The sequence below is a fragment of the Eschrichtius robustus genome, chromosome 13, assembly GCF_028021215.1.
Source record: "Eschrichtius robustus isolate mEscRob2 chromosome 13, mEscRob2.pri, whole genome shotgun sequence".
In the NCBI taxonomy this organism is placed as follows: Eukaryota; Metazoa; Chordata; class Mammalia; order Artiodactyla; family Eschrichtiidae; genus Eschrichtius; species Eschrichtius robustus.
Window position 1 is genome coordinate 88,648,453 of NC_090836.1, and position 17,101 is coordinate 88,665,553.

The following is a 17,101-nucleotide window of genomic DNA, read 5'->3' on the forward strand; positions in this document are numbered from 1 at the left end:
GTAAGTGTATTTCAAATTTATTATCTCAACCTGAAATTTTAATGATATTGCTCATAATTCTTTGAAAGATTGCAAAATGTTTCATTAACATGCTTAAAATAGTGTGAGCTTCACATTTCAGAGCTTCAAAGAAACCATTTCCACTTCACTAAAAAGCCAAAGTTTCCTTTTTTTTTTTTTTTTTTTTTTTTTTTGCCGGCACCTTGTGGCATGCGGTATGTGGGATCTTAGTTCCCTGACCAGGGATCACACCCGTGTCCCCTGCATTGGGAGCACGGAGTCTTACCCACTGGACCACCAGGGAAGTCCCAAAGCCAAAGTTTCTAATGTAAGTCTTTTTCCGATACCCAGTGCCACATTTGTAACATTAAGATACCTGTTACTTAGCCTCAGTTGTACAAGTTATATGTTTGAGCTTTTGTATCTTAGTGCAGTCCTTCTTTAACTTTAGCCTGCAGCAGAAGCACCTGGAGGGTTTGTGAAAGCACAGATTGCTGGGCCCCGCCCCCAGAGTTTCTGAATCAGTATTCTCTACAGAGAATTTGCATTCCTACTAAGTTCCCACCTGCTCCTGCTGGTCTCCAGACCATAAGTTTTTGAAAACTTCTGCCTTAGTTATAGAAATTGTTACCCTCATGCTAATAATCACTTTTTTCCCCTTTTCTGGCAGTACATACAAAAGGGGTAACAGTTTCAAATAGCCTTTCTAGATTTTACTCTCTAATAAACCAGACCCAGAGCCCTCTGTGACAGCCCTAACTGACTTTTATCCCTGAACTGTATATTCCCAGGGCTGTGATCATAAGGGTATCTGGTAGTTGGCAGATGTAGGTGGATTATGCCTATTTACAAGCAGTTCATTTAAAAATTTTTCAAAAATAGTTTTAGATAAAGAAAGCATCCATGGCTAGAGAATAAGTTTTGGAGTTTGGTTTGTTAAATGATCTTTATGTTGGACTTCCCTGGTGGTCCAGTGGTTAAGACTCTGCACTTCCACTGCAGGGAGCACAGGTTCGATCCCTGGTTGGGGAACTAAGATGCCGCATGGCATGCGGCAGCCAAGAAAAAAAAAATTTTTTTTAATGAGCTTTATGTTTATTTAAAGGTTAAAATATATACCATCCATGGATTACCTGATTTCAAAAAGTGAGAGTACATAAATTACATTTAATCTTAGAGCTATAAATAATGTTGAATTTTTCATTTGGAAAATATTTTATAACTGCTAGTATTTATTATTATAAGCTTAGTTTGCCATTGTGGAAAGCTGTGAATATGGAAGACTAGACTGAATTTCTATTGGAACACTCATTTTAATTCCTGAAGTTATCTGGTTAACTTGTCATTTGTCCCAAAAGTAGCTTATTGAAGCGTTCTTACTGGATTCAGATTAAAATGTATTGGCATGATGTTACACTATTGACAATATAGGAGCACTTTCCTGATTTTGTCTGAGAGTATTTATGCTCTTTTTTAGGCAAGTCGTTGGTTATGGAAAAAAGTGAAACCGTATCCTCCTTCTTCTGGTTTACCTCCTTGTCCTCGGCTGGGACATAGCTTCTCTTTATATGGTAACAAATGCTATTTGTTTGGTGGCCTGGCAAATGAAAGTGAAGATTCAAACAATAATGTTCCCAGGTATGCCAACACTTTTTCAGATCAAATGTTTATTTTACGATTTAGATTAAGAACATTTAATTTCTTCCATCTTTAATTATCAAAAGTGATGAAGCTTAGCCATTTTCAATTAAACCTAACAGTGAACAAATTTGTGTCCATTTTGTGTTTTCCTTAGTCCCTGGAGTATATCTATTTTCAAAACTGTGCCTTTTCCGATCAGAAATCATCTTATTAAATTGATATTAATATAACTGCTTGTGGCAATATATTTGTATATGTTGAGCCATAATGAATTTTAGTTGTCATAAGTGATAATGAAAAATAATAAATGTATATTTTCAAATTATATTTCTCTGAGAGTTAGTGACAAAAATCTGAATATAAAATGAAGGCTGTCATTTCCATTTTTCTCATAGGAAGCTGTTAAGAGTGGTTCACACAAGCAAGTACTTTCAGAACCAATTCTCTCCTCCTTTTTCCAAACAGAATTAATCACTGCCTCTTTTCTTTTTGCATAATGTTTTGATCACATGGTCATTATAGCATTCAGGATTTGGAGGTTTAAAATCCAAAAGGCTGTTTTCTGATTCACTGCTTACCGTGTATGTGTCCTTTAGTGGAAGTAATCTAAGCCTGTTTTCCTTCACTGTGAAATGGGAGTGATTAAATACCTACCTTTCAGTGTCATTGTGATTGCTAAATAAGATTATTGGCATAATTTTCAAAGGACTTTCAAGTTGCCATCAGCAATATCAGTAGTTGTCATCACCATTATAATGTGTCTTTTTACCTACATTAGACTGATAATAGAGTCTTAGCTTTTTTTTTTTTCCTCCAGACTTTAAAAAATAACATATACTAAAACTACATGGAAAAATTGGAAACTGGAGAAAAGGAAAAGAATTTATCCCACCACACTAATCCAGATACTTTTAGCACATGTCTTTTTTTCATTTCCATTAAACAAATTTTTTTTAGATACAGACTTGTAAAATGCAAGAAACTAGAAAGTATACAAAGTTCTTTCTCATAGCATCACTGTTCCCCAACATAGGCAAGCACACATAATTCAGTTTGATGTGTATCTTTGGGGACCTTTTTCATGTAACACATTGTATTAGCTTTTGTTGCATTAAGGGTAAGCTTCTCAAGTTTATGCTGCTTGAGGGAATAACTAGATACACGTGATGCTTTTTAAAACCTTGATTAAAGCTAGCACATTCATTTCTGTTGACATTCCATTGGTCAGAGCAAGCCGTCAGGCCAAGACCTGAGTCGATGATGCAAGGATACGTGTTCTGCTTTCTGGGAGAGGGGACTTGGGAACGTTAATCTGATTCTATGCAGACATGTATTTTTTTAATACAAGTGAGATCTTTCTTCTTGCTTTATGACTTTGGGTGTTTACTTGTTTGGGTTTTTTGTTTGTTCGTTTTTTACTTTTAACAATATATCTTTACATGGCAGTAGATATGGATTGACCTATTTTTTAAAGGCTGAAAAGTAGTCTGAATTATGCAAATTATTTAACCATTCCCCTACAGATGGACATTTACATATTTCTATTATTTTGCTATTACAGTTTTTGCACATGAATAAATATTTTTGTAGGATTGATACTTATAAATGGAATTGGTGGGGGAGGGTGTTGGTCAAAGAGTACATTTAAGTTTGTTTAGGTACCTCTGAATCAACCTCCAAAGAGATGGAACTATTTTATACTCCTAATAACTGTGTACGAGAGTGCCTTATACCCTCAGCAATACTGAATCATCTCACTCTTCTTAGTTTTTGCCAACATAATTGGTCAAATACATTTCATGGGTTTATCTTGATTTATTTTTAAACTAGGAATGAGCTTGATTAACAATGCTTATTGGATATTTACAATTCCTTTTTTGAAATTGTCTGTTCAGGTCCTTGTTTATTTTTCTATTTTTAAAAGTTGAAGTATATATTATATACCATAAAATTCATCCTTTTTATATGTACAATTCAATGATTTTTAGTAATTTACAGTGTTATGTAACCATCACCACAATCCAGTTCTAGAACATTTCCATCACTCCAAAAGAAACTTCTTATTCATTTGCATTCAGTCCCCATTCCCATACCAATCCCCAGGCAACTACCAGTCTACTTTCTGTCTCCGTAGATTAGCCTTTTCTGAACATTTCATATAAAAGTGCTTTTGTGCATTTATCTTCTTTCACTTAGCATAATGTTCTTAAGGTTCAACCATGTTGTAGCATGTATCAAATATTTCTTCCTTTTTATTGCTGAATAATACTCCATTGTATTGATATATCACATTTTGTTTATCTGTTCATCAGTTGGTAGACATTTGGATTGTTTCCAGTTTTTGGCTTTTATGAATAATGCTGTTATGATCATTTGCATACAGGTCTTTCTATGGACATGTGTTCATTACTCTTGATTAGATACCTAGTAATAGAATTGCTGAGTCATGTGGGAAATTTATATTTAACTTCTTAAGTACTACCAAACTGTTTTCCAAAGTGACTACCATCTTACCTTCCCACCAGCAATGTATAAGTGTTCCAAATTTTCCACATCCTTGCTAACACTTGTTATTGTCTGTCTTTTTTTTTGTAGCCAACCTAGTGGGTATAAGGTGGTATCTTATTATGGTTTTAATTTGCATTTCCCTAATGACCAACGATGTTGAGCTTCTTTTCATGAGCTTTTTATCCATTCATATATCTTCTTTGATGAAATTTCTATTCAAATCTCTGTTCATTTGTTAGATACACTTGACCAACAGGCACAAAAAAAGATGCTGAACATTGCTAATTATTAGAGAAATGCTGCAATCAAAACTGCAGTCAGGTACCACCTCACACCAGTCAGAATGGCCATCATTAAAAAGTCTACAAATAACAAATGCTGGAGAGGGTGTGGGAAAAAGGGAACCCTCCTACACTGTTGGTGGGAATGTAAATTGGTGTAGCCACTATGGAAAACAGTATGGAGGTTTCACAAAAAACTAAAAATAGAGTTGTCATATGGTCCAGCAGTCCCATTCCTGGGCATATATCTGGAAAAAGCTATAATTCAAAAAGATACATGCATGCCTGTGTTCATAGCCACACTATTCACAGTAGCCAAGACATGGAAACAACCTAAATGTCCAAAGACAGATGAATGGATAAAGAAGATGTGGTACACATATACAATGGAATACTACATAGCCATAAAAAAAAGAATGAAATAATGCCATTTGCAGCAACATGGATGGACTTAGAGATTATCATACTAAGTGAAGTAAGTCAGAAAGAGAAAGACAAATACCACATGAGATCACTTATATGTGGAATCTAAAATATGACACAAATGAACTTATCTGTGAAACAGAAAGAGACTCACAGACATAGAGAACAGACTTATGGTTGCCAAGGGCAGGGGTGTGGGGGAGGGATGGATTGGAAGTTTGAGATTAGCAGATGCAAACTATTATATAGAGAATGGATAAACAACAAGGTTCTACTGTATAGCACAGGGAACTATATTCCATATCCTGTGATAAACCATAATGGAAAAGAATATGAAAAAGAATGTATATATTTATATGTATAACTGAATCACTTTGCTGTACAGCAGAAATTAACATAACATTGTAAATCAACTATACTTCAATAAAATAAACCTAAAAATAAAATTTAGTTGCTTGTATTCTTATTATTGAATTATAAGTGTTCTTTATATATTCTGCATGCAGGTTTGTTTTTAAAAAAATCAAATATGTGATTTGCAAATATTTTCTTCCAATCTGTAGTTTTTATTTTCTTAATGGTATCTTTTGAAGCACAAAGATTTTAATTTTGATAAATTCAATTTATCCATTTTTTCTTTTATGGATCATACTTTTAGCATCCTTTTTAAGAACTCTTTGCCTGTCTCAAGGTTATGAAGATTTGTTCCTCTATTTTCTTCTAAGAGTTCTGTAGTTTTAGCTCTTACATTTATATCTGTGATTCATTTTGAGGTAATTTTCATGCCTGGGTAAAGTAAGTGTCTAAATTCATTCTTTTACATGTAGATATCCAGTTTTCCCAACACCTTTTGTTGAAAAGACTATCCTTTTCCTACTGTATTGTTTTGGCATCTTTGTTGAAAATCAGTTGACCATAAATGTAAGGGTTTATTTATGGACTCTCAATTCTGTTCCACTGGCCTTATGCCAGTACCACACTGTTTGGATTACTGTAGCTTTGTAGTAAGTTTTGAAATAGGAAGATAAAAGTTCTCAAATTTTATTACTCTTTTTTCGAGAATGTTTTAGCTATTCTGAATCCTTTACATTTCTGTATAAATTTTAGGATCAACTTGCCAATTTCTGCAAAAAGGTCTTCTGGGATTTTGATAGGGATTGTGTTGACTATATAGATCAATTTGTGGACAGTTGCTATCTTATGAGTATTGAGTCTTCCAATCTGAACATGGAATGTCTCTACATTTATTTAGATCTTCTTTATTGTCAGTCAGCAGTCTTTTGAGGGTTTCAATGTACAAATCTTGCTTTTATTTTGTTAAATTTATTTCTAACTTTTTATCCTTTTTGATGACATTGTGAATAGATTTGGTTTCTTAATTTCATTTCTGGATTGTTCATTGCTAGCATATAGAAATACATTTGGTCTTTGTATATTGATCTTGTATCCTGTGACCCTGCTGAATTCATTTATTATTTCTAATCATATTTTCATGGATTTTCGTTTTTCATTTTATTAGTGATTCTTAGGAGTTATCTATGTAATTCGTTTTATATGTTCCAAATATTTTTTCCCAAGTCTTCTCTTTGCTCCCCCCACTTTTTTAAGGGTTTTCCTTTTTGTTTTATCAAGTATGACAATATACTTTTTAATGGCTTTCTGGTTTGTATCCTACTTATTAGGAAGAATCTCCTGTCCCAAAACTATAAAAATAATTTTTCTATATTTTCTTCTAGTACATTCACAGCTTTGTTTTTGTGTTTAAAATATTAATGCATTTGGAATATATTTCTGTGACTAGTATGAGGCTTTTTACTTTTTCTTCTGAATGAATTTTCAGTTCTCCCACCACCATTTATTAAATAAGCCAATCCCCCCCCCCCCACAGTGTGATGAACTCCCATCTCTGTCATATCTTAGTTCTCGTAGAATTGGGTCTTTTTCTAGACTCTCTAGACCAGGGGTTACAAACTACTCTCTGTAGACAAAATTTGGCCTGCTGCCTGTTTTTGCTAGTAAAGTTTCATTGGAACACAGGCATGTCCATTCATTTACATATTGTCTCTGGCTGCTTTCATATTAAAAGGGCAGAGTTGAGTAGTTGTGACAGAATTTATGGCCTACAAAGCTTAAAATATTTACTATCTAGCTCTTTACAGAAAAAGTTTGTGAGCTCTTGTTCTAGACTCTCTTCTGTTTCATTAATATATTTACCTTTCTATCTTTTTTTTTTTTTAATTTTTATTTATCCATTTATTTATCTATGGCTGTGTTGGGTCTTCGTTTCTGTGCGAGGGCTTTCTCTAGCTGTGGCAAGCAGGGGCCCCTCTTCATCGCGGTGCGCGGGCCTCTCACTATCGTGGCCTCTCTTGTTGCGGAGCACAGGCTCCAGACGCGCAACCTCAGCAATTGTGGCTCACGGGCCCAGCTGCTCTGCGGCATGTGGGATCTTCCCAGACCAGGGCTCGAACCCATGTCCCCTGCATTGGCAGGCAGATTCTCAACCACTGTGCCACCAGGGAAGCCCAACCTTTCTATCTTTAATTGTGATGTTTGCTGTAGGTCTCTAGTATATGCCTTTGATCAGATTAAGGAAGTTTAAAAAAAAAAGTTATATATATATGAAGTATAGTTGTATAATATTACATAACTAACAGGTGTACAGTATAGTGAATCACAATTTTTTAAGGTTATACTCCATTTATAATTATAAAATGTTGGCTACATTCTCCGTGTTGTGCAGTATGTCCTTGTAGCTTATTTTATACCTAATAGTTTGTACCTCTTAATTCCCTACCCCTATGTTGCCCCTCCCCCCTTCCCTCTCTCCACTGCTAACCACTACTTTGTTCTCTATATCTGTGAGTCTGGTTCTTTTTTGTTACATTTACTAGTTTGTTGTATTTTTTAGATTCCATATGTATAAGGAAGTTTTCTTAAATCTATAGTTTGCTAATTCATTTTTTCTTTCTTTTTAACCAAAAAATGGATATTGAGCATAATTTTTAAAATTTTCCAAATGGAGGAATTCTCTGGTGGTCCAGTGGTTAAGACTTGGGCTTTCACTGCCATGGACCTGGGTTCAGTCCCTGGTTGGGGAACTAAGTTCCCACAAGCCGAGTGGTGTGGCCAAAAAAAAGAAAAAAAAAGAAAAATTTCAAAATGGAAAGTTTTGTTATTGTTGCTAATATCTAGTTTTATTATATTGAGGTCAAAAAAAAATGTGGTCTATAGGATTTCTCCTTTTTAGTGATTGTTTTTGTGGTCTATTTCACAGTCATTTTTTGTAGTTATTCCATTGTTGTTCATAAAGATTGTAAGTTCTTGACTGTTTGACTAAAAGGTTCTTTATTAAATCAGTGTTTTAAATTATTATTCAAAGCTTTTTTATCCTGTGGGTGTAGGTCATAACTTCTGAATGACATGTTAAAATCTCCCAGTGTGATTGTGAATTTGTGTTTTGCTCCTTACATATATAATTTCAACCTGTGTGTATTATTTTGTTATAGACTTATGTAAATAGGACTAACAATTAACTAGTATGCACTGGTATAGCATACTGGCTGGGATTCGTTCTGATCTGTTTAACTCTATGCCATATCAGTTGTTAAATAGTTTTAATATCATCCTGCTATTAATAGCTTATAGTTGGATTTGGGGTTCTTTTGTTTCCCCTGCATACTCCCTATCTCCAAGAGACTTTGTCTTAAACTAAGGAAGTTTTTTCCTGCCCTTGTAATTTTATGTCTTCCATCTACTCTGCTTGTTGTTGCTTCTCCACACCCCTTTCCCTGCCTTTGCTAGGTTTGTAAAAATTGTGATGAGGTTGAATATTTGTGTATGTGTATGTGTGTTTATATATTTATATAATTTTTATTTCCTGTTTTGTGAACTACCTGTTTATATCCTTTTACCTATGCCTGTTGTGTGATTGGTCATTATCTTGATTTCTTAGGAGCTCTTTATATTAAGAAAATTCTGTGATGTTTACTAAATTTTTTCAGTTTTTCTCTTCTCTTTTGACATTGTTTATAGTTGTTTTTTTCCCTAGCCATCTTATTTCCATAGACTATGCTTTGCTTTTTTCCCTTCTCCTTCCTTTTTCTTGATTTATTGTTTTTCTTTGATTCTTTCTTTCCTTCTAATGATCTGAAAATTATACATGCTAATTCTGTGCTTCCCTTAGTTGCTTGGAAATCATCACACACATTTAAACTGAAGATGCCTTGTCCTCTTTGGAAATAGATTACTGTCTTTTTCTTTAGCCTTTTTTTGCTTACTCCCTTTTTACATATGTTTCGTAGAGTCGTGAATCTTATTCCAGACTACAATAATGTTAAGAAATTAGTTTTTTGGTCAGTCTTTCCCAGTGATTATTTAGACCTCACAGCCATGGTTATCAACATCAATTTAAATTTAATTATAAATTACTAGTTTCTTTGCACAACCATTTCTTTTATTCAGTGTATTCTTTCTTGGATTTCTTTTTATTTTTCCTGGATGATCTAGCATCATTTTTTCACAAAACAATTATATGGCTAAACTTTGCAGTTTTATATGTTCTAAAATGTTTAATTTTGCCCTCATATTTGAGTAATAATTTGATTACTCAATTTATTGAGAGATAGATTCTTACAAATGTCACTTTGCTCAAAACATTGAAAACATCCATGTCATAGATGAGAAGTTTCATGCCAATTTCTAGAGTAAAAAAGCTATGTAGGACATTGCTATGACATTATAGAGTGAAAATTTAAGAAGAAAAAAAGTTGCAAAGCCACATTTGTAGTATATCTTGCTTATACATATGTGGGTTTCCATAGAGAGAGAGGTCTGAAAGGGTATTTACTAATTATTGTCAATAGTGATTGTTCTGGTTATCTAGTACCATGTAATAAACTGCCCCAAAAGTTAGTGATGCAAAATAGCAACCATTTTATTGTGCTCGTGGATTCTGTATATTGGGAATTCATACAGGACACAGCAGTGATGACTAGGCCCTCAGATGGGAAGGCTTCAGTGGTCACTGCCATGTCTGATGCCTCAGCTGAGATGGCTGAAGGATGAACTCAACTGGGGCTGTCATCCTGCGTGCCTACTCGTGTCCTCTCCAGATGGTGGTTTTGTGACAGTTGGACTTTCATGGAGGTTCAGGATTCCAAGTGCAAGTGTTCTATAGTGAAGCTGCATTGGCCTTCTGTGACTGAGCCCCAGAAGTCACATAGTGTCATTTCACCACACGCTATTAGTCGAAGCAGTCACAACCTGCCTAGCACCAAAGGGAGGAGACATAGACCCTACCTCCTCATGGGAAGAGTGTCAGGGAATTTGCAGCTATGTTTTGAAACCTTCACGGTATTGTCCTGGACAAGAGTGCTGGCTAAATGATGGCAGGAATTTTTTTAATCTCTTCTGTTCACTACTGATCCCGCAAGAGTGCCTGGTACACAGTAGTGTTTGATAAATGCATGTTGAATGAATGAGTTATGGGGTTTCTGCTCTTCTAATGGCTTTCTGTATTATATGAATAAGCATATATTATTTTTATAAATAGAAACAAAAAGCAAATAAAAAGTGTATATCATGTTAATGTTTTAATTTCATTCATTATATCCTAGATATTTAAATGATTTCTATGAGTTGGAGCTACAGCATGGTTCTGGTGTTGTGGGTTGGAGCATTCCAGTGACTAAAGGGATTGTGCCTTCTCCAAGAGAATCCCACACAGCTGTTATATATTGCAGAAGAGATTCTGGAAGTCCTAAAATGTATGTTTTTGGTGGAATGTGTGGTGCTCGCCTTGATGACCTATGGCAACTTGACTTAGGTAAGCTTAAGTTCATGCAGGCTCAGGAATTCATTATGATTGATAAAGGCAAATATAAAAATTGCTTTGAAAAATATTTTTGATTGAGTTGTACTTGATATGAGTGGTTGCTGATCAGTCAAGTTGAACAAATGAATATTTGATTTATGACAGTAACTCTCCTGGGCTCCCTATAAGTCAGGTCACCATATATTCTGGTTTGCCTTGGATGGTCCTGGTTTATGCTTATTGTCCCACGTAATTATCAATAGTACCCCTTTCACTCTGTGAGATGTCCCAGTTGAGGATGATTGAATTTATGTGGTTACTCTGTCTACAGGAAATGTGGCATTAGTAATGTTACTGCTGGTCAGTGAAAAACCTCCTTGCATAGCTATTTTAAGGGATCGTAGGAATGAATATTTGGAGGGTATGTGCGCTCCCACTTCTGAGTGTCTTCTACACAATATGCTCTTACTTAAAATGTTAAAATCCTTTATCTGGTTTTAATTCAAAATTGGTAGCACCCTAAATACACCTCTCCATTACAAATACTAACATTCAAGTGTAAATAGATTTCTGTCATTGGCAATTTATGTCAGCTGGAAATGTTTATTTTAAGATGAAATTCAAGTAATGGTTTTGAAACACTTTTGCTTCATTTTTGTAAGTCCTTTTTTTTTAAATTCTGTAAGTTGAAATAATTTGCTATTATTAGATTAAGTTGCTAATATACTTCTTTTTACTTTTAGAAACTATGTCATGGTCAAAACCAGAAACTAAAGGGACAGTGCCACTTCCACGAAGCCTTCATACAGCCAGTGTTATAGGAAATAAGTATGGTGTTTTTCTGTTTTTTAGTCTTTCTTTTTTTTTTCTTTTTAACAAACTTAAGAAAGATAGGTACAAAGAAGAGTGATGCTGCTAGTTTCTTGAAAGTGATTTAATAATGTTTGATTGTGCTTAGTGACGATAAAGTAATATGCCCACAGGAGCTAAAATACTTACTGTGCATAAAGTAAGTATTTACTTTACTGGGCATAAAGTAATATGCCCATAAGAGCCAAAATACTTACCATTTTCTTGTCATGCTGCCTCTTTTACTTCTTCACATTCCTTATAATATGCACAGAGTAGGTATTACATAAGTGTAAGGTAGAGTGTTGTCAAACTGATCTGTCCTCCATCAACAGATTTGACACACCTAACTCACTGTTTCTTTTTACATATTTTACATATTTTTCACATATTGATTTGTACCCAGGTGTGTATTCAGTGTCTATGCTCAATGATTATACTTTGGATGGTGTTAATGGATAGAATGTGGACCCTGTAACCAGATTGCCCGACTTCAGGTCTGAGCTTTGATACTTGTCCTATCTGTTCTGGGGCAAGGAAACTTTATCTGTACCTCAGTTTCCTCAAGTATAAAATGTGGGTAATAGTAAAACCTCCTTCACAAGGCTGTCATGAGGATTGAGTGAATTAATACATGTAAAATGCTTCAAACAGTGCCTGGTACATAGAGAGCACTCCATAAAGGTTAGCTGTTACTATCAACAAGTTCCCTTGTTTGTGCAACATTGGGCCAGAATTAGGAATATTGTTTAAATAGAATTTAAGTAAGTATTTACCTGTGTAGGGACTTTACCTTAAAAGTAATGTTTTAGGAAACAACTAGTTGTAATTTAGAACCTCATTAGTTCTTCTTAAAAAATAGCCATAAACAAAATCTAATAAGATATTCATTTTTTTAAAACAGCAGAACCCTTTTATAACATGTGGTTTTTCCATTGGAACTCTACTATATAAAACAGATTTAAAAAAAATAGAGCTTCTCTGGTTGACATGAGGCTACATGGCCTAAGCTCTTCCTGATGAGCCTTTCTTCTTCAGCAGCCATCGGGCATGTCTCGGGAACCCTTAGGGCCCTGAGGAACATAGTCTAATGTTTTTTATTTGATGATATCAGTGACCAAAGTTATATGAAACTTAATTCTCTTTGGTTACTATACACATACAATTCTAAATTTAACTTTGGATGTCATAGATCATTTGAGTATCCTTCTGGCTGAGGTAACCCTTAGTATATTGCATACAATATTGATTTTCAAATGTATTATAATTGAAATATTTCCCACTTTAAATAACTTGCCAGAGAGAAATAATTTTGATTCTGTATTGCTTCATAAAATTATAAACTCTTGAAAGAAGACCACTTTATTCACTGTCGTATTTCCATTACCTTGACAGTGATAAGTGATTTATTAGTCCTGAAACTTTGAGTCAAGAAGAAAGAAATTCGTCTATTCTTAGCATTTTAAATCTAAAAAATAAAATTAAAGCTTTAGGAAAAAAACCAGCTACTTTATGTTTTCTTTTTTTGTTGTTCAGGATGTACATCTTTGGTGGATGGGTTCCACATAAGGGGGAAAATATTGAGACTTCACCTCATGATTGTGAATGGAGATGTACCAGTTCATTTTCTTACTTAAATCTTGGTGAGTCTTTTAAGAGTTATTAAAATAAAGTTTATTAATAAAATAACTTTTGTTATTTTGTCCTTTAAGAAAAGTAGATTAGTCATGGATATTTCTGTATTTAGATACAGCAGAATGGACCACCCTAGTATCAGATTCTCAAGAAGACAAAAAAAATGCAAGACCAAGACCAAGAGCTGGACACTGTGCTGTTGCAATTGGCACTCGATTGTATTTTTGGAGTGGAAGAGATGGCTACAAAAAAGCACTGAATAGTCAAGTTTGCTGCAAGGATCTTTGGTATCTTGATACTGGTAGGTAAGAGTATTTAACAAATACAGTTTTTCCTTTAGATAAATAAATAATCAAATGATGTCTGTCTTTTGAGACTTACTGCAAAGCCACTGCCTCTTCTCGTTCATGTTGGGTTGGCCAAAAAGTTCATTCGGGTTTTCCATAAGTGCTTATGAAAAGCCCAAATGAACTTTTTGGCCAACCCAGTAATTGAAAATGAATGGAAGAAATGATATATGTAGATCCTTCCCATTATAGGGGAATTTCTTAATTTCCCTCTCCTTGAGTTTAGAATAGATTTAGTGACTCCCTTCCAAAGAATAGAGTACGGAAAGGGAAAACTAGTAGCTTTGCACTGTAGAAACCTGGCAAACATCATCTTAAGTAATCAAGGTCAGTATCACTAGTGATAAGTCATGTTGATATCATTTACCCCCGCCTCCCATATCATGTGATAAGAAGAAACTTCACCTCTGTGGTACTTTTCCCCAAAATGCATAACACCATTCTAAATATGAGAACATATCAGACAAACCAAATTGAGGAACATTCTAGATATTTTGCAGAATATGTGAACAGTACTCTTCAAAAGTTTCAAAGTGATGAAAAGCAAGGAAAGACTGAGAAATTGTCACAGATTGGAGGAGACTAAGGAGATGTGATGACTAAATGTAAGGTGATACCCTAGATTAAATCCTAGAACAAAAGCCATTAATTGAAAAACTGGTGAAATCTGAATAGTCCGTAGTTTAGTTAATACATAGTGTTACTCCAATGTTAATTTCTTAGTTTTAGCAAATGTATTAGCATTAGGGGATACTGAGTAAAGGGTATATGGGAACTCTGCAATTCTTCTATAAATCTGAAATTATTCCAAGATAAAAAGATTTTTTTAAAAAGTTTTATAACACCAAAAACATTTTTTAATATGGAACTCACGTCCATTTTTCAATAAATATTTATTGGTTGACAGCTGTGTACAGGAATTTTTCCAAATGCTGAGAGTACAGTATTGAATAAGACTGATAATATCCCTACTGTCAAAGAACTTACATTCTAAGAGAGCGTGAGGGCAGGAGGATGATGGGCAATAGTCAAACAAAGTAACAAAATAAGTTTAGTTTTGTGTAAGCATGTGAACACAGTAAGATAGAACAATGAGATAGTGATGAGAGGTACTAGGAATGAGGTGGGGTGGGGTGACTACTTCAGAATGGGTAGCCAGGAAAGGGTGACATGGCATTCGAGATGTAGTCCAAATGATGAGAAGGTGCTACCCATGTAAAAAGCCTGTTTGGGGGTGGGGCGTGGGGGAGTGGGGACACTGCAGGAAGAATGAAAAGCAAGTATGAGGGCCCTGAGATGGGAATACTTAGCATGTTTGGCAACAGATTTGAGCTGAGTAAAAGAGAGTATAGGAATGGAGATTAGAGTGGTGATCATGGGACAGATCATGTAGGACCTGGAACACCATGGTAGAGATTAAATTTTTAAAAAATACATGGTAGGTTATTTACTAGTTTGAAGGAGAGATGTGTACATCTTGGAATGGTCACTGCACTTGTGTGGAAACTAAATTGAAGGGGGCAAAAGTACACCGAGACAAAAGGAGGCTTTTGCAGTGGTCAAAGAAGTCTTCAACTCTAGTGGTGACAGTGGAGATGGGGAGAAATGGATAAATTCAGGACATAGTTTGGAGTTCTTGTTGACAGAACCGACTGATGAATTGGGTATGGCAGATGACAGAAAGAGAGGAAAGGAGGATGAAGTTTTTAGCTTGAATAATTTGGTGGTATTTCCATTTACTGAGATGGGAAAATTGCGGAGAAAACAGGCTTGTGGAGAAAATGAAAAGTTCCATTTAAACCCTGCTAAGTTTGAAATAAGGAGATCAAGTAGGCAATTGAGGGACTAAAGAAGTCTGGAAGCCAGTAGAGAAATCAGATCTGAAGACGTAGTATGTGTTGTTTTATGAGAAAAGCAGATTATAAAACATACCTATGATTCCAGTTTTTCTTTTAAGTGTATAAACAGAAAAATCTGGAAGGATACACTGTGTACCAAAGTATTATCTAAGAGGTGAGATTATACATTTTTTTAAAAGGTTTTCTCTCTTATCTGTATTTTCTACAGTAGCATGCATTGCTTTTATAATGTAGAAAGTTTAATTTTAAAATTAAGATACTTGAAAAAGTAATAAATGGAACAATTAAGTTGGAGACTAAATGCTTTCTATGCAAGCAGTACATACTAGCAAGTAGGAAAAAATATAGAAAATTGAACTTACTGATTCATCTTTGAAATTGGGAATTATGAGCTGAAGTCCAAGGATAAGCTTCTAATCAGTCTCTGCGATTAGAAGAAAAATGTGCACATATAAATTTTTCTCAGTAGCAAATACGTCACTTTAACCAGATTCTTTAAGAGATCTGTGACTTTTAAAAGATTAAAAATCATTGTCTCTGAATGGCCAGTTTTTCCATAAACCTTTCCATAAAAGGCTGTGGACAGGGATATCTATCTAAAAGTAATCATGGCCACTATCATAAAGGCAAAATTTAGATTTTGCTTTTCCTTGTGATAACTTGGCCTCAGTTTGGGCAAGGGAGGGGGATAGAGTTCTTCATCTTGCCTTTCTTCACTTTTAGTTAAGTTTTGTGCGTTTGAGTTCATATAAAGATTAATATACTTCCATAACGGTTTTTTATGAAAAATAGCAGTCGTTTGCTCACACTTTCCTCCCATTTTCCTTGCTTCACAAGCATGTGCTTTCAGCTCTGTTAAACAGTTCTTATGGTATTTACTATCAATTCTCCATATAGCGTGAATATGTTACTTTAATTTTTTTTTCAGTTTAGGCATAATATGCTCACTTTCTACCGTGGAAGTTAAGGATTTCTCTCTTCTTCCCACCACTCCTCCCCTCTCTCCTATGCACCTTCCCTAACCCCTACTCTCTGAGTACGATTGATTACACCATAATTTTGTTAGATGAGTGTTCAGTGTTTACATTATAACCATATAAATGCTGTTCACAGGTGAACTATGTAGAATATTGTGAATATTTTTTGTTTGCCATCGATTAGTAATGGTCACTTTGTTTTAGATTTGTATGTATTTACCACTAATTCAATCTATGCTCTCATTTGTTTAAATCTTCTCTCATTATGGTTAGATGCATCAGATATTCTATCAAATTTCCTCATCTTGAAGAAATTTCTCCTCCTCCAATTTGGGATGATTGCCTTCCACAAATTGAGCACACCTATCATCTTGGAGTCTCCCTTCATCATCTTTCTGGGGATATCTTTTGCCTCTCACCTGTGCCGGATTCCCTTTTTCCTGGATCTCATATTTTTCCCTTTGTTAGTTTACATCCTCATTTTTGTAGAACACATCCCAGGAAAAGGTGCATAGGTGATAAATTTATTTTGAGATCTTGCATTGTTTAAAAATAAGTTCAGTCTTCCTTCCCACTGAATTGGCAGTTTGAGCGGAAATAGAATTCTATATTGGAAGTCATTATCCTTCAGAATTTTGAAAGCTGGGAAAAATTTTTTTTGAAAGTTGTTATATTATATTCAAACTTCAAGTGTTTTTGTTGAGAATCTAAACCACTTCTGATTTTTGGTCCTTTTAAATGTGACCTTTCCCCTGATAGCTTTTAG

The 17,101-nt window shown here is 34.7% G+C and overlaps 1 protein-coding gene across 3 annotated transcripts in view; it reads left to right on the top strand.

Annotated features, from left to right (window-relative positions):
- HCFC2 (host cell factor C2) overlaps positions 1-17,101 on the top strand; it is a 48,560-nt gene that overhangs the window by 1,756 nt on the left and 29,703 nt on the right. For all 3 annotated transcript variants that reach the window (XM_068561586.1, XM_068561587.1, XM_068561588.1), the window contains exons 3-7: positions 1,478-1,638; positions 10,472-10,680; positions 11,412-11,496; positions 13,054-13,160; positions 13,265-13,453. In XM_068561586.1, coding sequence (XP_068417687.1) covers positions 1,478-1,638; positions 10,472-10,680; positions 11,412-11,496; positions 13,054-13,160; positions 13,265-13,453 — 751 coding nt within the window. The remainder of the gene's footprint in view (positions 1-1,477; positions 1,639-10,471; positions 10,681-11,411; positions 11,497-13,053; positions 13,161-13,264; positions 13,454-17,101) is intronic.